Below are 20,259 nucleotides of genomic sequence, written 5' to 3'. Positions count from 1 at the left end.
CTTTTTCGTTGTCTGGGTGTTGTTCAGGTAACCGACATGCGCGAATTAGCGGCGAGCAGCAGCCCACCATGGGGCGTCTGTAATCACCACGCACGTGAGCCATACCCGCCGCTATACAGCCTACATGGCTATGGCCTTGCGTCGCCCAACTCGAGGTCGCGGTTTCGATCCCGGCCGTGGCGACCGCACTTGGATGGGGTCTAAACGCGAGAACGCTCGTGTACTTAGGTTTAGGTGCGCGATAAGGAACCCCGGGTTGGTCAGAATTAAGCCGGAGTCCCCCAATGTAGCGTGTCTCGTAATCAGATCGTGGTTAAGGCCCGCGAAATCCGATAACTTAATTTACACGATCCAAGTGTACAGGTTTAAGAGCGGATGAACTGTCTGCCGTAACGTATTTATCCGTCCCCGTGTGTGTGTCTGCTCAATTGCGCATACAGCAACTGAGCGGTGTTTCACCTGAGCCATCATTGTGATATATGAATGAATGAATGTTTGGTTTTTATTGGCGCAAGGGCCAGGTGTGGCCAACGAGCGCCAACATTGTGATATATGTATAAGCAGAAAAACACCAGCGCAATGGCGCGCGCGCGCGCCATTGATTCACACACACACACACACACACACACGCACACGCACACGCACACGCACACGCGCACGCACACGCACACACACGCACACGCACGCACGCACGCAATATCCACATCCACCCTTGCAGCGTTTAGAACTTTTCTGCACCGCTTTGCACGCTTTAAATTCAGCGAAACTCATGCGGGCCGAGAGAGCGAAAACCAGATCTTTTTTCCTTTTTTTAAGATGCGCAAAGCTTCACGCTGATTTATTACGCAGATGCCGCGAAGATGCCTGTATGTTTTCCATAAAAAAGTTATGCCATGGTTTTCTACATCGCTACATTATTTGCCACTAACACAAAGGCGTTCGATAGGAATCAGATCGCAGTTATCATCACACAGGCACTAAACTCCGTGCTGGTATACAGTGGCTCTGACATTCCTCTGCAGAGCACCAGGTCGCGGACATTGCCAGCCGCTGCAGTCGCATCATTCCGGAGTCTCTTGTGGGTTACGTCCCGTGAGTAGCTTTCCCTATCGTCTAAAAAAAAAAAGAAAAAGCCGTGTGTACTGTATGCCCCATATTCATAACACATAATAATCAAACGGAATCCTGTATAAAAATGCCAAGCAGACTGAAGTCGAGCTGACACCTAGGTAACGCTAAGCTGCAAGTAGATGACAATCCGTAGGTGGTGCATGTTGTAGTGATACGCACTGAAATTGGCGTCAAAGAGGTTGTTTGAAGGGCGGAACATACCCAATGGCACACACACAATTTGACGTCAAAGATGTTCACTGAACAGCGAGACACACCTATAGTGCGAATACACAGTAGCACATATCGATGCAGTGGCACACCCAATGGCGCGTACCCAGTGGGCCCAGTGGCACGTAGCCCGGGGCATATACCCGGTGGGCCCGGAGGCGCATACTTTTAGACAGCACTATCTAGATGCATGATACTATCCAGATACACGACAAAAACTGGTTTGACTCGGAGAAGGATGTTTCGCATTAAAACGTATGTGTTCCCACATAGACCTATATAATCATGTAGGTCTCTAGTAGGGCGTTGAACCCCGTCAGTCACAGACGTACTTGAACTGAGCAGTCCAATGCTGCTAATATGGCTCCCATTCCAACAGTAGCGAATAACGCCACCACATCGACTACCGTATTTTTGCTCTTCTCTTGTTTTGTTATGTCCCCGCAGCACCTGATTCTCCTCAGCACAGATGAATTGTGCTTTGATAGCATAGCTAAGAAACAACAAAAACAACAAATGTAGGGCAGGGACGACGCACGCAAGTACAGCGTTAAGTTGCCCCTGTGCCATGTTCGCGTGATTTCCATTCTAGTGGCCCGACACAATCCGCCTTCGCGTGAGTGACGTTCGGCGCGTGGTGGCGCAACCGCACTTTCGCAGTGGCCCTACAGTTCGTGATAGGCTTCACACGGATCGTGCAGTCAACGAAGCTCGCCCTGTACAAGGTCTACATCGGAGTTTGGCCCATCGTCTTTCTCTGCTCGGCTGAGGCAGTCGAGGTGAGTGCCTGCAATATCGTGATTTGACGTTATATTTTTGTCGGTCATCCGAAGCCACGCTCTGGTGCAATAACACGTTAGACACTGGACTTCAGTACGTACGTCACATATCTGTTTTGGTAATAGCGGTGAGGTAGATCACGACAGAAAGTTTTCTGTGAAGCAGAGACGTACTGCATGTTGTGGCCTCTGCATGCACCACTAATGCTAATAATAAAATAATAGCAATTTATTCGTATACTTCTACTATAGACGACGCAGGCGTGCAGGGGCGCTGCTTATGCAATGAGGCTTTGTGCGTTGATTGCCTTGAAACACAGAAAGATGCCTTCTGTGAGAACAACCGGCGCCACTATATGGCGACGGCGAACTTGAAAGAGCACTGAAACGCGCTTTTCATGAATGTCTTATCACAGAGGCATCAGGCTATAATAACACACCTTGCTGCGCAACAAGTATGCAGTGGTATTCTTCCTCCGTGCTCAATTGTTATCCTTTTTTTTTCTTGTTACTTTTTGCTTAACACTCAGAATTTCATCTATAAAAGTCTAGGGAAATTACTGATACAGCAAATACCAGTAAACGCTCGCCCACGTGGTAGCCCAGCGGTTTTGCGGTCGCAGATGTACGTGTAGTTTTGTAGCAAGAAAAGCACTGGTACTGTTATTTTTCGCCGCGTCGCTGATCAAATGCATCAGCTGGGTATGTTGGCTGGAGGTAAATAGGGTGAGCAGAATGATTTGTCACTGTGTCATCGCCGAAATTTTAGACTGAAGAGGAAGCTTTAGCTCGGGCCAAACTCCGACGCGGCCTATTCAAGTACATGAAAAACGCAAGAACGCTTTTTTGAGATAACCCCTGGACCGATCTTAATTATATTTGTTGCATTTGAGAGAGAAAGCTTAATTCTAGTGACTGTTGGAAGCGGAAGTTTGATTTAGGGCCTGAATTTTGTTGAAAGAAAATTCAAAACATTGAAAGTTCGAAATAAATAGATGCGCGAAGTTTATAAATTACTAGCTCTGCTTCAAGAACAGGTATGGCGGCTCTGAAAACGGCATCCATCAGATAATTCTAAGCGGAACAATTTGGTATGTCAATTTATATCTTACGTGAATTTGTTACGTTGTGTACGAGGGTCCTTCAAAAGCTATATTTCGATATTGCTGAATTATTTTAGATTCATGTGTAACATATAAACTTTTTCTGCGTTAGAGGTACTATTAGATGCAATTCACATAATTATGATATCCTTTTTCATTGATGATTTACAGAGTTGTTAACTTGATAGTTCCGTTTTTTGAACATTTGCGATACTTGCCAATATTTAATAAAAAATTGACGACCTAAATCATAAATTCGAAACCAACAGTCACTAGATTTTAAGTTTTTCTTTTAAACGCAACAAGCCTCGTCAAATTTGGTGCAGTGGTTGCCGAGAAAAACGAATTCTGCTTTTAGATGTATTGATATAGGACTATATACCCGAGCTAAAGCTTCCTCTTAAAGAGTATCTGGTGGCAATGAAGATCATGCAGCGCATGATGGCAGAGCCGAGCATCAGTTATTTCCAGAAATGTCTAGAATTCGTGCATGTGCAAAGAAATTGGACCCGTATTCACAAACACGCACACATAAAAAAAACGATTATTGAGATAAAACTTTTCTTAATAGCAGGTGCCAATCAGTCGTGATGTTGGGCACATTATTAGAGAAGACGGGCGGTCAATAGTAAAGAACACTTACGAACGGATAGATTTGGGAATTCGGCCCCTGGGGCCTGCAAAAAAAAGAAAAACTTTTTCTAGTACATGTTCATTAACGCCGCTTATATCTCCTTTGTTAGGCCCTGATGAAAAGCAACACGCTTCTGGACAAAGCCCTGCTCTATGGCCTGATGAATTCATGGCTTGGCACGGGACTGCTCACCAGGTATGTGCACGTTTCTATGCATTACGAGGCGTTATGTCCCCACATGGCCATTATTATTACTGTGTTCAAGAAGTATCGCGACCGAGGTACTTCGGGAGAATGAACCTGCTTTTAGAATTCTTACGCTAGTCGGCTCATAATGAATAAAATATCACGGCTTGCGAAGGCGGTACAAAAAGACAAAAATAGCTCTGCTAATGCGGTTCTTTAATGAGGCTATTGGCGCTAAACTGCGTGTTTTTTATTTCTGTATTGCGAGCGACGCCGAACTGTTTCGGAGCCAAGTGACACGAGCCGTTAGAGCCACGAGAGAGACATCGCTGTCTAGCAGATAACGCGACTAGGTGAGCTAGGTGTTGCACAGTTTGGGAGAAAACAGATGGCAAATACCGGGCGGAAAACAAGAACGCATGCGCAGCGTCCCGCGCACGTTCTCGTTCTTTGTGCAGTGTTTAGCGCCGTTTTCTACCGAATGGGATGGACAACGAGTGGTGTTGCCAAACCAAATACGCAGCCTGCGCATCTCCTGTGCAAAGCCGCAACAGTTGCAGCGGCGAGCGTTGACTCGCTACCGCAGATAGCTATAGCTCTTGCTAACGAATTTAGTGGAAGCTCGCAAACGCCGGTGGCCTAGAACGTTCCAGGCGTTATAGTGTTCGAAGTCTGTCTTAGGTATTTATGAAATTTGGGCTCTGACCGCCTTTATCTGGTGCAAAGCGACGGAAGTTGAGGTATGTCGAATGCGACATGTTTGCTGACAAGCGGACGAGAATTGCGGGGATATTGGAGAGAACCGGTTCTTGAGCCCAGCTGCTCCCTTTTTGCAAGGTCTCGTGGGGTGACGCATACAATCCGAGTAACGCAGTTCAAGCCACGAAGCTGCGTGTACGTGCCGCGCTTGAAAACTGTACGAGCCGCCTGGACGTTGCGTCGACTCTCTAGGTCACCAGTTAGGCGCCTACGCAGTATTTAAGTTGACTCTCATTGAGCGAAGCCTTATTTCCTGCTGGTGATATCCCTATGGCCATCATATCAATGTACCTGAACGTCACGCTTACACATGACAGCCCGTCAGATAATCGACGAAGAATAAGTGGCGAGCAGCTTCGGGGTCTCTGCGGTGACCAAGGTCGGAAGAACGGGGCGAGAGTGTTGTCTTCGTAGAGGTCAACAAAACACATCGCAAATGCATCAGCGTGCTTGATGTTTATTGCATGATGTAAACGTGGAAACGTTGGCCCCCGAAGGGCTCGCTGTCTCACAGACGTAAACAAAAATACCTCGAGCTGCCAGGAAAGGGCGTAAAAAAAAAGTCCAAGAAAATAAAGTCAGAGGAATGAAACGTCAAATAATTCAAGCGAGGCCTACCACGCAAGCTATAATATGGACGCCATAGCTAGCGTCACTCTAGTGAAATCATCTCTCAGTTTGCGTGACCTTTCACTTTTACGTAAAATTTACCATCTCTGTCTTTTCCATAAAATTTATCACTTTAACCATGTCCTACGTGACTCGCTTTTCTTACCATCCGTGTATATTTCCCAACGCATTGACCAGCAATACAAAGTTGATGTGCCCCATCGCCGCAATAATTTCTACTTTAATTCATTTGTTGTCGCCACAAACTCTGACTGGAACCACATTCCCGGCCCCATTGCTTCAATCACAGATACAAATGCCTTCAAAGCTGCCATCAAGGGAATCATTGTATAACCGTATTATCCCATTCTATTCTTGTTTTGTGTGTTTACCCACTCCTCTCTGTAATGTATTGGTTGACCTTGAAAATAAATAAATAAATAAATAAATAAATAAATATCCCACGCTCAGTCAGAGCCGTAGAGACATAAGGTGTCAGAGCACGCTTGCCGAAAATGAACGTTTAACCTTACGCGCAGCGCAGATTCAAGCACATTTGTGCAATCAATACACGTCTAGCAGTGTCTGTGCTTGAAAAAACAAAACAACCGTGTGCACCACTCAGAATAAAAGCCCATCGCCAGAAGCAGTCGCTGACAGTACACACTCAAAGAAAAATACTGACAGATCCCCATTGTGCACCTTATAGCGCATACGCGATGTGATAGCATTACCAGAATCAGCACATCCACATATTCAATTAGGCCGCCTTCAGTATCGACACATGTTTGAAACCGCATTAATACCGTTTTTCAACCACATTAAAACCCTTGTAAGGTGAGTCCAGTGAGAAATCTATTTACAGCTAACGCAGCGTTCACAGTTGTGCAGTAATGTCATAGGCTGTGTCAATAAGCTATGATCAAATAAGTATTTCAAGGTGTGCCGCCGTATTGGCTTCTTGACATTCAGAGTTTATTTATTAATGTATTTCTCTAATTCACCGAGGAAGTTGCAGAGAAAGTGAGTTCGTATCACAAATCTTCAATACGCGGCCAAACAAACGTGAAAAATAATAATAATTGCGAGTATCTTATGTCCTGTAGCAGACTTACAAAAGTAGTGTCTGTTATCGCTGCAGCACGGCCGCTGGATAAATCCACCGGCCGTGGCTGCAGTGGCGGCCAACCGGATGGTTCTATGAATTGCTTGCTTCGGGAACAACAGACCTGGAAATTAAATATTTTGACCAAAAAGGGGAGCATCTACAAAGCGCATATAGAGGCAGACGCCAAGTGGACTCTCCGCTGCGGCCTTGTTATCTTTATTAGGAACATTGTCATTATTTATTTATTTATTTTCTTTGTTGCATAACTTATACAGAAATAGAGTAGCCATGGTACTCTCTACCTCAATCTCTTCACTGCAACCCTTGTGTTACAGTTCCAGTTGATGATCACGCTGAAGCAAAGCCGGGTGGCAAAATTTGTGTCATTAGAACTTGCTTGTTTTTTCGGCGTTTCATCTACGCTCTTTAACTGCTGAGAATATGCTAACTTGCCAAGTACATATTTGACGAGTTCAAATGGCAAATTCTGTGAAAGTGGGAGAGCCAGTACAACTTTTTGGCGCAGTTAAAGAATAGCATAGATGAAACGCCGAAGAAACAAGGACCACAAAAAACGCGCTATCGCGACGACTACTGCGCAGAGCAGCAATTAAACCGGCATGGAACGCCTGTAACGAACGAACGCGCCGTTTGATGCAGCCCGAAGCGCAAGTGGCGGGCCCGGCGCAAACTGCTCACGCCGGCCTTCCACTTCAGGCTGCTGGACGACTTCGTGCCAGTCATGGTGGAGCACTCTCGCGCGTTCTCGAACCGCCTGCGCACGCTCTCGCAGCAGCAGGCGCCGCTGGACGTGGTGCCGCTCGTGTCGTGCTGCACGCTGGACGTCGTCTGCGGTATGCGCACTCGTGCCTTGTTCGACGTTCGTTGTGATTTCGCTTTCTTTTTTTGTTGCATACGACTGTCTTTACAGAATGCTGAAGCGTGCACGGTCCAAGGGTAGCTTGTATTATATTAGCCACGCAGTCCGCACACTGATAATGATCGCGTAGCGGCTGTTAATTTTTTGCCCTGATACGTTGAGAAAGTGGACCACCTCGACAGATCTTAAAGGGACACTAAAGGTTACTATGAAGTCAAGTTAAAGTGATAAAGCAATGCTCTAGAACGTCTAAGGCGTCAATATAATCGCGAACAGAGCTTTAGTAATCGAAAAACTGAGGTAAATGTATGACACGATTTGAGACCCCCCAGCGACACTCCGGTACTATAGCCCGATGACGAAGGCACTCCTTATCATAATTTATGTCGCTAGTACTCAACTACTCGTATTAAAAAGATAATTTCATTAGGTTATAAGACGGAAGAAAATGCTACTTGTCTACTTCTGCTCGATTGTAAGAAAAAATACTATTTTGACGTTACCCTTCACTAGTATGGGTGGCCGAAACGTTTCGTTTTCGTTCGACTCTGCGCGCTCGACTCTGCGCCGCGCGCTCTTCGGAGTTTCAGTTGTTTCCTTATCGTGTCGCGCTGCGCTGGTTCTGGTGGCTCGCGAAACTTTCATTCGGAACAAGCAGCGAGAATGTCACGTCAATGTGATGTCGTGGGATGCGCGAACGGTCCGCGGAACTTGGCCAAGGGCAGTTGCAGCGGCGAATTCAACGTTACTTATCACTGTGTGCCAACGAGTGAACCTCTCCGTTCGAAGTGGTTATGTGCCGTACCTCTGCCACAGCGCGTTGGCAAAGAACCGGAAAATCGCATAGTGTACTCGCCGCACTTTCGTCCAGAGGATTACGAGTTCAACGCCGACTTACTGAAGTCGTGTGGAGTGCCTTTCAAAGCAATGCTTTCCCGCAGTGCTATTCCGTCGGTCTTGCCTGCATTCTCCGAAGAACAAGAACAACTGTAGGTCGAAGTGCAGCATTTTGTTTTCACGAAGGAAAAGCTACAAATGTGCGAATATGTACAGCCATGACGTACAGCCATGACATAGTGCAGTTGCCGTCGTAGTAGTACGCAACGACGCCGGCAGCGCGAGCCCTCAGCAGTAGGCCACGTTCATCAGTGCTTAAATCGCAGAAGTCGAGCCCGCCATCGCGAGCCAATGTGTCGTTGTCAGGGTCGTTTATTGCAACGAGCGTCAAAGTTGGCGTCATAAAATAAAGAATCAGCTTATCGTCGCGCGCTTTCCCTTCCACTAGCCACCATAGTTCCGCTTTCGCGCTGCTGTCGTCTCTGTCTTGCCTCTGTTTCTGGCCGCGCGTTTGCGTTTTGCGCAGAAAAGCCGTAGCGCCGTTTGTGGGCGCCGTTTTACTCACCGACGGCGCAACGTCACTATGAGACCATGACGTCACCACTCCTCGCTCGGAGGGCGGGCGATTTGAACTGCGCTAGAGGTACGCGGACGCTTCAGAACGCATATTCTTTTAAAGTAAGTCTCTTCTTCGCATGAAACAAGCGTTTCGAGGTTTCTGGGATGGTATTTCAACAGTCCACGTTGACTTAATATTAACCTTTAATGTAACTTTAAGGCTACCTGAGTATGTGAGCAAACAGCAACTTGTTGAGCTGCAGCGCCGTCAATTCATATCTGTATAGGGTAGCGCCATTGCTCTATACAGCTTGCATGGCCACTGCGCTTAGGGATAGACAAAACAACATTATGAAGAACCAGCGCCGGTGCTTTGGGAGGTGGCATAGAGTTTCATATTAGTATACCTAGAGGCAAATCTGGCGCTGCGATCGTTCAACCATCATGGGAATGATGGGAAGTACAGGCTTCGGATTGGCATTCTATTGACTGGCGAACTAGTGTACAAGTATTTTTTGGGCAGTTTTGGTTTCGCTCCAAGCGCAATTGCTATAACCTGCAGTTGGACAGTGCAACGCAAAGCTATCTGCCTTTGTTATGTTGCTCGGAGTGGCGATAGCGCGCTGGGCCAGCGACTGGGACGATGCTTGTGTCGCGGTGTGCCGTCGAAGCCGTGACGAGAAAGCGGCGGCATCGTAAACGTTGAAAGAACATGTTTTGAGCGTTTGGACCTTTGTTTGTTAAGTGTGTTACGTTGGCACTGTAGCGTTACGTGCTTTATGAAACTTCAGAATAGGACAAAGAAGGCACTACTGATACAAAACATATACAGTTGTACTTCTAGTGGCTTGACAATCAAATTTTATTGAGGGCTTCATTATGTGCTCATTTATGTGCTCATTGAAATGCGCGTCTTAGGACTTTGAGAACACAAACTTACTTGTGGTAGGAAAGATAGCTGCTTCCTAGCTGTAGTCTAGTGTCGCACAATGGGTACCCGCAAAGCCACGCTGTAACGCTTCGGAAGCGGTACGCCAATATAAAATATGATGCAGCATACTCGTAGGAGGCCACTAGCGTCCTAGCTAGCAGTGCAGCAGATGTGCTTAAAAGTACTTGAAGACGTTCAGCAATCGTGACAGCCGACGCAACCTTTCGAAAGAGCGAGAGAGTTCGCAAGTGCCTGTCGTCTGCGAGAAAAGACTCGCGTTTGCAGCGAGCAGGCGTCGTAGCAGACGACACTTGTAGCATTCCACTCAAGGGCGCAACACTTTGTCACAATACAACATTTTTATTTCCAGAAATACATGATGAGTATTTTTATATAAGTACTTGCACGGTTGTTTTGCTGTTGAAAAAAATGAATAAATAATTATTCTTTGGCGTTAAATTAGGAACAGAATCGCACAAGTATGCATACCCTGGTGTGTCCTGGTGACAAACCATAGTAAACCATGCTTCCATCTCAAAGTCATACAAAGTTTATGCAGCGTGTTGTACATTATATAACATACTGCAGAAATAGAATTAGATTTTACGCGATAATATTTGAGTATAGCTTTGTTTACTGCGCCAGAAACAAACGCCACTAGTCTAAAGACCGAAGTCAATCCGAAGCCTGTACTTCCCATCATTCCCATGTAGGTTGAGGCAACGCGCATGAGAACCCCCGTAGACACTAGCGCCACATTTCCCTCTAGGGTATTTTTAGAAACTCTATGGGAGGTGGGTATTTGTGGCACTATGTTGCACTATGTGTTTTGCACGGCGCTCCGCTCACCGCCGTGCCATACCAGAACGCTGGAGCCGACCGGTATTGCGAGCGCCACTTCCTCAAGTATAGTTCGGAACCCCTTGCAGCGTCTGCGACCCCCTCTGGGGGCAGACGCATGAGGCGGAGCGTCTCCAGCGACAGCGTCTACGTATTCGACCGTAGGCGCTGCGTATCAAAGACAGCGTCTCAGAGCGCTAGCTGTAACGAGGAAAGAATGCATGAATGCTCCCCGTACCACCGTGCCACCGTGCAGTATACCGCACGGTACCACCGGTACCTCCGCACGTTGGTACAGTGTTGCCGTACCACCACGCGGTTTTCACCGCTGTGTTACACTCTACTATATTCGGCATCTGCCCACGAAAACAGTTAGACAGTCACAACAAATCGCGTTTAGTTCCCAAAGATATCTAAACGCATTAAAGCGTGCTACACTGACGTACTAGTACGTGCCAACCAACCAAACAAGAGAGAGACGAACTTTTTAGCAGTACATTGGTGCGAAAGATAAGCAAGCTCTAAAATTTCCAAATTGGCCTCGACGCCTTTGAGCAGAATTTAGCCATATCTGTGGAAGCACATTTTGACGACACAGCAACCAAGGTGCATTTCGTTTCAGCACGCGCCTTCTGTTATTTACAGAGACTGCCATGGGAGTTTCAGTGAAAGCCCAGGAAGACGATGATTCTCCCTATGTCAAAGCAGTTAAAGTGTAAGTCAGTCACACCCGCCGTTTTTTCTTTGAACTGGCTCTATTCGAATATATAGGTCAGAGAGCCTATAGAAACCGGCTTCGAGATCTACTGCAGTCGAGTTTCGTTTCTTCTAGTTGGTAAAATGTGAACAAGCGTGACCGACCTCATATTATGGGCTATGGTATAAGCTGAGACTTCGGAGAAGAGTTTCCCATAAATTTAAATACATTCACTGTCAAATCAGGATTTTTGTAAAGGAATCCAGCCCTTGTAACGGAGAGGGTGTTACTTTTTTGTGTTATTATGCCATCGCTTCGTTCTCTATGATTGGTCACAACATCGATTGTTCCTGCTTTTAGTACCTTAGTTACTACTGCAAGATTGATAGACTGCCAGGCGGGAATAGCTATTAGCCTAGAGTGGGTTGCGCGAAGCATCAGATACCTCAGAAGCATCCACACCACTCAGTTCTCATAAAGACGAGGTTCTCAGTCGGTGCCTATACTTCTAGGGGTATTTTTTCAGAATTCCGTACGCCCGGCACGTTTTTGTATATTAAAACATTATATAAGCTAATTGATTGATTGATTGATTGATTGATTGATTGATTGATTGATTGATTGATTGATTGATTGATTGATTGATTGATTGATTGATCATATCAAAGCAACGCATGGGCTACCTTCGCACACCAGCGTTCCTGTATCATTTGTTCACAACTCTTAGTGTTAGCAATTACTGCTGTATGCTGGGCGAGTTGTTTGCTGGAACACGTTAATTGCGCTAAATGGGCAGGACAAGGAACATGGTGGACATAATTAACGGGCGCTGGGCACCGACATATTTTATTTCGAAGGAATTACAAATGTAGAAAGGCTCAAACACGCACCATCACGTGACATCAACGCTCTTGGCGCGTGTATGTCGTCACATGCCTGCGCTTACACGTGCAAGAACGGTTAACATGCTGGTGAAACTTCCTGTATGCAACTTACCCGAGTCCTCTTCGTGGACGGGAGCGAGTCGGGTGCTCACTTTACGACGAATGCGTCGCTAATACTTTCTCATCTTTCTCGCAGCGTGTCAGGATCCTTCTTGTCGCGCTTCGTCAGCCCCTGGAAGTGGGTCGACGCCTTCTTCTTCAGCAACCCTACGGGGTGGAATGTCAAACGAAATGTCGACTACCTGCACCGCTTCACCGAACGGGTATGCCTCTCTAAACGTAATTGCAGTCTCCGGTTACACCTAATTCTTTGTCCACTTACGTTGACACTGCTCAAAAACCGCACGTAAGGCGCCGTTCTCCAATAATATTGCACGTACAGTGCTCAGCGGCCGAAACACGATACTCGGACCGCATGTCAGCCAGCGCTTTCTTGCGCTACAGGAGAGCGCCGGGTCATCCCTGGGAAACTAAGTGCAGTCACAATGCGTCACACAGGCTCTCAATTTCATCGCATATACCGCAATTATTCAGCTTGGTGGGCCTATATACCGCTAAGCGGTGGCGCAAAATGCGCCGGCAGTCACGCGATCCGACTATCGCGTTTCGATCACTGAGCACTGTAGACGCCGCTCTGACGGCCACTTTTGTTTCTGGTCTGGCCTGTCAGGCATAGGTAGAGTGAAAATTCCTTGGGACTTCAAAAGACGTAATTTTTACGTCTTCTTGGGTACAATATGACAGAGTAGCTCGCAATTTCCTGTACCCCGTGGACGTGCATGCGGTTTGAGGTATTGTCTGATGCTCCGCTGAAATGTGCTTTCCCCTGTTAAAGGGAACAGGCACTCCAACTGCAAGTGCCGGCTGTACCTATGCGCCAGTGCACCCCGCACAAGTGTCTACAACCACAAGTTGTCTGCTGCGCAGCCGGACGCCTGCCGGAGTGAACATTTCGCACGTGCCCTGTGCCCTCGTGTCATATGTGTCATACGTTACCTATGTAAGAGCACGACACTGTATCAGCTAGTGAGGAAAGTTCTTTATAATGTACAAATTTTTGAGTGTCGCGAAAGTGGTACAGAAGCCCACTTAAAGGTTCCGCGACAGCTATGTATACTCTCGCGTGTGCAGTGACAATTGTTGTAGGTATACACATCGTGACATGCGTGCATCGCATTGAGAGGAATTTCGTGGGATCTTGTGACGTCAGCTTAGCGCGAGACCTACTCGTCCTCCTTTAGATCATCCAGTCCCGCAAGAGCGAGTACTTGGAAAACCCGCCGGTTATCGCGGCCTCGGAAGAGGAAGTGGGCCGGCCTTACGGCGGAAAACGGCTTGCCTTCCTCGATATCCTTCTCATGAGCCACCTGAGGGATCCGAGCTTCACCGAGGAAGGCATCCGCGAGGAGGTGGACACCTTCATGTTCGAGGTGAGATGGACAGTGCTCTCGATAGTGCGGCTTTTCCATAGTCTCCGCTTGCCAGGAAGCGCAAAATAGGAGATTAAGAAGCGTCAGAGACTAAGTCTGTTGTTGCGGGAGATACAGCGTGGAAAAGAGAAGAGGGTGAAAAGTACAGAAACAGAGGCACCAAAGATTTCAATCTGAATAAAGTGGAAATGCAAGCGGATTCGGTGTAGGGGGAGGGTGAGGGGGTGGAGCGCAGTTACAACCAATTGCCAACGGCGGTGTTATAACGCGAAAATGCGCCGGCTGTGATCAACTGTGTACTTCTTTTATTTTACTTCCACTTAAATACAGTTTTCCTCTGAATGACACACAAACGATCAGGACGTGTATTCAAAAGCCGTTCGCGCCTAAGAGCGGTTCCTAAGAACAGAGTTGGCCAATCGTTGAACAGATGAGTGGCGGCGAAGGCGCGCATATACCGAAGGCAAAGAAATCCAGGAGTTCTGCTGGTGAAGGCTTATATTGTATTGGCAATGCATTCATCCTTGGCATTAAGTGAACGCGGTATTGTTTTGGGCGAGATTTATACGTGGAAGAATCTACGTTGTTTCAAGCGCGCCTTTGCTGTCGCAGGGCCACGACACGACGGCGATGGGCATCTCGTTCACGCTGTACTTGCTGGGCTTGTATAAGGAAGCACAGGATAAAGTTTATCAGGAACTGGAGACCATCTTCGCGGAGGACGTCGAACGTGCGGCGACCGTGGAGGACCTCAAGGAGATGCGCTACCTGGAGTGCGTCATCAAGGTACCGAAGCACTCGCCGTGGTTGCACTGCAGTGGTTATGCATGCTTCCGGTTGCTCTGGAACTAAGTCGCGGGTGGGAGGGGATCTCGGTAGCAGCAGCCAGATTGCAGTTGGGTCTAATGGAAATGCTGAGGGGCTATCACCACTCACTGGTCTGTTCGTGCTGCCACACAGAAAAAGTAGCACTTAGCAAGTTAAAGGTTGGGAACACTGCAGAGACATAAATTGTACTACGTTTTATCTAATTGCACGCTTAACAAAAAGGTTAAATCATCGTAATATGCTCAGATGGTTGGCCAACGTTCTGATAGGAAGGCCCACTTTCTTCAAGGCGGCCGCGTGATATTTTACGTGTTTTATGTGGCTAATGAAGGCGACGTCAAGAGGTATTGTTTGCGCCATCGGCAGAAGAAACAAAGAGAAAAAAAAGAAAGATTCTTTCGTTGCTTTGAATGTTGCCAACGCGAATATATATACACACATGTTATGACGCTTGTCTTTTGTGTTTAACGGGACATTCCCTCGATATTTTTTTTTTTTCGTTTCTTCCACACTAACAGGAGAGCCATCGTTTATACCCACCTGTACCGGTGATGGCCCGGAACGCCGACGAAGACGCCGAAATCCGTAAGTTTCGTCGTGCAAGTCACGGCGGCTCCGCGCAGGCACTTCATGATGCCGCGCAACACGGCACCATGACGTGTTGCGGGAACTCGGTTGCTGGCACCAAATCTAGCAGGTAGCGTTTACCGATAAACAATGGGCCTCTTCGATTATCAGTCCCTGACAGTTCCGTACCGCATGGGACTGCTCTCCCAGATTCGATTTTCTCGAACAGCTTCGGAAGCTCAGCCCACCAATACGAGGGCTGCCAGAATCGAGTTTTTCATGGACCGGAAGTCGCGGACTGTCCGCCAACTTTTGTAGTTGTCAGTAAATTTTTGCTCGGGCAAGCGCTAGCAGCTAGCAGACAACGGCTGTCCTAAATAGATGCGCGCGGCGTTTGGCGCCATGTTGTGTTGCGTACTTCAGCGCGTTCCAAACGGCAAATACGTATTGTGCACTCAGCTATCGCTTCTGTTACATCGGTGATATGTGTGCCATCATGCGTTTTTCACGAGCGGTCTAATTGCTGCAGCTTTAGCCTTCGTGTTTTGAAGAGAGGAACACAGCGATCGTGCGCACATGCTTCCTTTTCTTGGTGTGTTTCCAGAAATATGTCATGCTCATTGCTAAATGCACACTAAACAGGTAGATCTTTCTTTTAGGTGAGTGAAACTGGTGTATGAGGAAGCATATCATGTTACATGTGGCTATTTCACGTCGGTAGTTGGGGTAGTATACAATCGGAGTTTCGCCGATTGCTGTCGACATATATGTTGATCCCTTTTGTTGCCAAGTTCGAGCGTTTGCTTTTTGAAGTGCAGGTTTAGTAGATGGTATACTTGTGCTCTGTCCTAGACACGCGTCGGGACTTTAGTAGATAGAGAATATCGGGTGTTTTCTGCGTGAACAGCGACGTCGCACGGCCGCTATTTTGCTTATGTCCGTGTGGCAATTCCACTTAAATTTCGCTGGCCATGATCTAACTTAAATACAGCGGTTAAGGGGCACGAAGAGCGAGAGCGTGACGTAAACTGCGCTTTGCGAACACGTATTATGAGCTCAGGCTGCTATTCCAATATGCAAGCTTTATGCTTGTGTTGGCGACGTGGCCTCTGATGCTGCACCATTTCGGAGGCCACGCTAATGAATTCGCTGGGTAGGAGACTTTCTACGAGCAGCTGAAGCAGATGACGGCAGCCAGGACAGTAACTTCCGGTCACGGTGCGTTCGAACGAAACCTCGGACAGCCCCTAAAGCTGCATCGCTTGACTGTAACGCGCTCTTCTTTCAGGGCTAGTCAGACCGGAAGCCGCAGACGGCTTGCGGACAGTCCGGGACTGCATATTCGAGGATGCCCAATATGTGGTATCCAGAACCTGACGTCCATCGCGTGTTTCCGGCTCCCGCGATAGCTTCCGCCACTTGCAGCCAACAAAAGCATGGCCTTCGAGATCTGTATTTGTTACCCAGAGGGGGCCGTCGCCGGGGCGTGGAGCGCTGAGCAGGCAGTGAACAGACTTCATGACATCCCAAAGATCGAACGCGGGAACTTCAAGCTCTAGCTATTGCGTCTTTCCTAGCTTGCCAAATAAAAATCCGCCCACAATAAGACCGATAGTTCTGGTATAGATAGTCTTCACGTGACGTCACAACGTAGCTTTAAAAAATTAAATTATGGCCTTTTACGTGCCAAAACCACGATCTGATTATGAGGCGCGCCGTAGTGGGGGACTCCGGAAATTTTGACCACCTGAGGTTTTTAACGTGCACCTAAATCTAAGTACACGGGTGTTTTCGCATTTCGCCCCCCATCGAAATGCGGCCGCCGTGGCTGGGATTCGATCCCGCGACCTCGTGCTTAGCAGCCCAACACACGACGTAGTTTCTCACCATGTTAGTACACAAATATGGCGCTCGCGATAACGTCAATGCACACGTGTACATTGTTTTTCTTTTTGACGGTGACCGTTTCCCACCGGATCATTACTGCTATCGATTTTTCGCTTGACTAAAAGCGCGCTCGTCGTGCTGTCTCGTTTGTTTACGCAGCTACTACCTCCAAGATTTGCGGCCACGGTGACGTAAATGCAAACATTCTATTGCAGAGGTGCAGTACTACTATCTCTTTAAGGGAGTCTCCCGACGCCTCATGCCAGTGGTTTCTGTTCCTTTCCTTTCCCTCTGCTGTTGTCATTGCAAAAGCTTGCAATAACTGCAATAAAACAATTTTGCATACTACTTATTTGCACAGTTTGTCAATATTAGTTAACCAGCTGTGGAAGCCTTGAATTTAGAGAAAAGCTTCCAATAAGGAAGTTGAAGACGTTGTAGAAAGCGCTCGACTCGAAGTGTTTAGCCCTCTACCGACTGCGCACTTTTTTCCACGTCATGAGAAAAGCCCACTAAATATAAGAGAACCCACGTGGCTAGGCGCTTGCGCGTTGCGATCGCAATACAATCAAAGGTTATCTACGTGGTGTTGTGATCGGCGGTTCACCCCGCGACAACTTCCGGTCACGGCTAATGCGATTATGGGGAACGGGCCGACGGCCTCGTCAAAATGGTTCTCAAAATGGATGATGTATGGCCAATACGGGAGCACCTCGGTCAGTAGAGGTTTGGGCAATCAGCAAGGATACGGCCATCCCTTGTCAGCCACACAAATTGGCACGTCCACGCCGGAGACACGGTCAGTGCACTGACACGGTCCATCACCTGGCAGCCGCCCAAATTGGCATGTCCACGTAGGGAACGGAGTCAGTGTACGATCGGAGTGAGCGTACGCCCCCCCCCCCCCCCCCACCCCCTTTTCCTGTTTGTGCCCAGTGATGTGCCTGCGTTTCCGAAAAAGCTCTCTTCGGAGGGAAAGGGCAACCGACCTTCGGTTTGGTGGGGTCTGATGTCATCGGTCACCTGACGCCGTATTGGGGGAAGTGACTGAACAATGACCGTGCAGGACATAAAAGGAGCAACGGGCGGCGGGAGTGATCGGCTGTACAAATTCAGCATGAACTTTTACTTTGAATTTGCTCGTAAATATGTAAATATAAACGTGTTTGTAAAACGTACTGGATATCGGGCCCAGCCCAACGTTCACTTACTCCTCCACGAGCGAAGTGAATTCCACATCTTCGGATAAAACCGAACATCCCAAAGACATCTCACTAGTCGAAACAGTGGGAATGAATAACGCTTCTAACTAAGCGTGCTGCCGCTGTAGTGGCAGGGCAGCGATACAGCCATCGGCTTCGGAATTCACGCCATTAATTAATCTCGGTTTCATTGGAGAAAGCAACAGACGTGGATGCTTATCACAGCGGCAAGTGGAATGAATAAACCTAAATTGTCGCCGCATTGTGGCCTTCTCCTCTCTCTCTTTTTTTTTTTTTTGCACAATTAGACATGACAGAAAATGCTTCCACACGACATTACACAAAGCCGCCCAAATAATAAGTAGAACTTGCTTTTGCATATCAACTTGTTCCTGATTTTTAATCCCGGAAGCGCGTATGACACACAATATGCTTTAGGCAAGACGATTCACAAACCTGTTCAAACCTAAAGTGTAACGTGCTATGGTGCTATCGCAAGCAAGAAAACTAAATAGAAAGTGTTCAGCCCCTGCGTCATGCAGGAACTGCATCAATGAACAGTTTTGGCTTATCCCTAACCTTCCCAGCGTAAGGTAACGACACCTTGTGACGCTCTGTCCGACTATCACGTGGGTGAACTTTTTTTGTGTTACGCGAGTGTTATCGTCAAATAAAATTTAAAGAGGGACTGATTGTTCACAAATATGTTGGCACCGGCTCTTTGTACCGGCACTTAATTAGAACACGGTGGGCTAATGCAACAATAGCTGTGTGTCCTCTTTGGCTGAAGTCTATGCCACAAGACGCCACTAATGCGTCTATACTCACGTAAAAGTCTCCGGTAACACGATATTCTGCAACAAGAACACACGCGCAGACAAGTTAAAACTCTCTAATTGAGAGTGTTAGCTTGCCCGTAAACATGTTATACTGTTTGCGAAATACCGGGTTACCGGAAAAGTGTACGGCAACAACAACGCTGTTAACGACATACCTCGCGACGCAGAGTTTTAACAAAGGACACACAAAACTAACACCGCAGTAACCTATCATATGCTACTCAAGTTGTGCTGCAAAGAAGTTTGTACAGACGTAATCGTTAATGCGGACTTCTCTTATAATTTTCCTTCAACGAGAAAACTCATGCAGCACAGAAATGTTTCAAACGCATTGCAGTTGCACAAGTCGTCGCAAGATGTATCTGCCAGCTTTGCTACTTTGCTACTGCCGTCGACGGCTCCAGTAATCCGCGAACGGCATGCGGTTCACGGACAAGTTAAAAATTTTCAAATGTTGTCGCCGTGTCTAATCGTGCTTTCTGGTTCTTCCGATCGCTTTCAGTGGGCTACCGCATCCCTCGCGGCTGCACTTTGCTGGCCGTCATGTACTCGCTGCACCGGGATCCGCGGTTCTTCCCAGAGCCCGAAGAGTTCCGTCCGGAGCGGTTCCTGCCCGAGAACTGCGTCGGTCGGCACGCGTACGCTTACGTGCCTTTCTCGGCTGGACCGCGCAACTGCATCGGTACGCACGTGTCGTGCGTGTAACTAATTTGCGTAGACCGTGTTGCAGTGGCGATTGTCCACAAGTGTACGCACTCTTTCGTTCGTTTAACCCCGCAAAGCCCAACGTACCATATGTGATACAAGAGTCTGCTGAACTGCGCTGGTTCGTGCCTCACTAGAAGGGAATCGAAATGCGCTTTCAGACAGGACAAAGTGAAAACGACAGACACAGCGCTGACTAACAACCAGTGTTTATTGCGCTTCAAAGGCAATAAGAACAAGGATCTGCGCAGAGAACAAAAAAGCCAAAATCATGTCACGCCCTCTATTGTTGGCATGCAGTCACGCATTCGATATATACCTTAGTTCACTGCTGCAGAGATGCATTGAAAGGCCACGCTAACGCAAGAATCACCGTGTCGGAATGTCGGAAATGCTTCGCTTATCTCTCGGGCATGTTGCTCCCTGCAGCGTCCTGAAAAAACATGCTCTTTTCAAAAAAATGGTTTACAACCACATCTTTTTAAAACAATTTTCAGCCAAATGACTGGCAACTGAGCCCTTAAGCTAGTGCGCGTGCTTCCATATATAGACCATCATTGATGCAGTGGCCTGTTTGGCCAATGTGACAGCGCCC

General features: G+C 47.5%; 1 protein-coding gene across 3 annotated transcripts in view; it reads left to right on the top strand.

Moving 5' to 3' along the window:
• Positions 1-20,259, top strand: part of LOC126519584 (cytochrome P450 4V2-like) — a 44,780-nt gene that overhangs the window by 20,603 nt on the left and 3,918 nt on the right. Inside the window, exons 1-10 of one of the 3 annotated variants that reach the window (XM_055065531.2) lie at positions 802-1,092; positions 2,002-2,120; positions 3,967-4,052; positions 7,180-7,373; positions 11,211-11,280; positions 12,343-12,469; positions 13,448-13,636; positions 14,249-14,422; positions 14,983-15,049; positions 19,462-19,641. In XM_055065531.2, the coding sequence (XP_054921506.2) occupies positions 894-1,092; positions 2,002-2,120; positions 3,967-4,052; positions 7,180-7,373; positions 11,211-11,280; positions 12,343-12,469; positions 13,448-13,636; positions 14,249-14,422; positions 14,983-15,049; positions 19,462-19,641 (1,405 nt within the window). In that variant the 5' untranslated portion in view covers positions 802-893. Of the gene's footprint in view, positions 1-801; positions 1,093-2,001; positions 2,121-3,966; positions 4,053-7,179; positions 7,374-11,210; positions 11,281-12,342; positions 12,470-13,447; positions 13,637-14,248; positions 14,423-14,982; positions 15,050-19,461; positions 19,642-20,259 lie in introns of those variants that run through there. The other 2 variants (XM_072287084.1, XM_050168981.3) reach the window with 2 other exon arrangements.

This window comes from Dermacentor andersoni, chromosome 3 (assembly GCF_023375885.2).
Source record: "Dermacentor andersoni chromosome 3, qqDerAnde1_hic_scaffold, whole genome shotgun sequence".
In the NCBI taxonomy this organism is placed as follows: domain Eukaryota; kingdom Metazoa; phylum Arthropoda; class Arachnida; order Ixodida; family Ixodidae; genus Dermacentor; species Dermacentor andersoni.
Note: the sequence above shows the minus strand (reverse complement) of the source record. Positions and strands in the feature narration are given on the sequence as shown.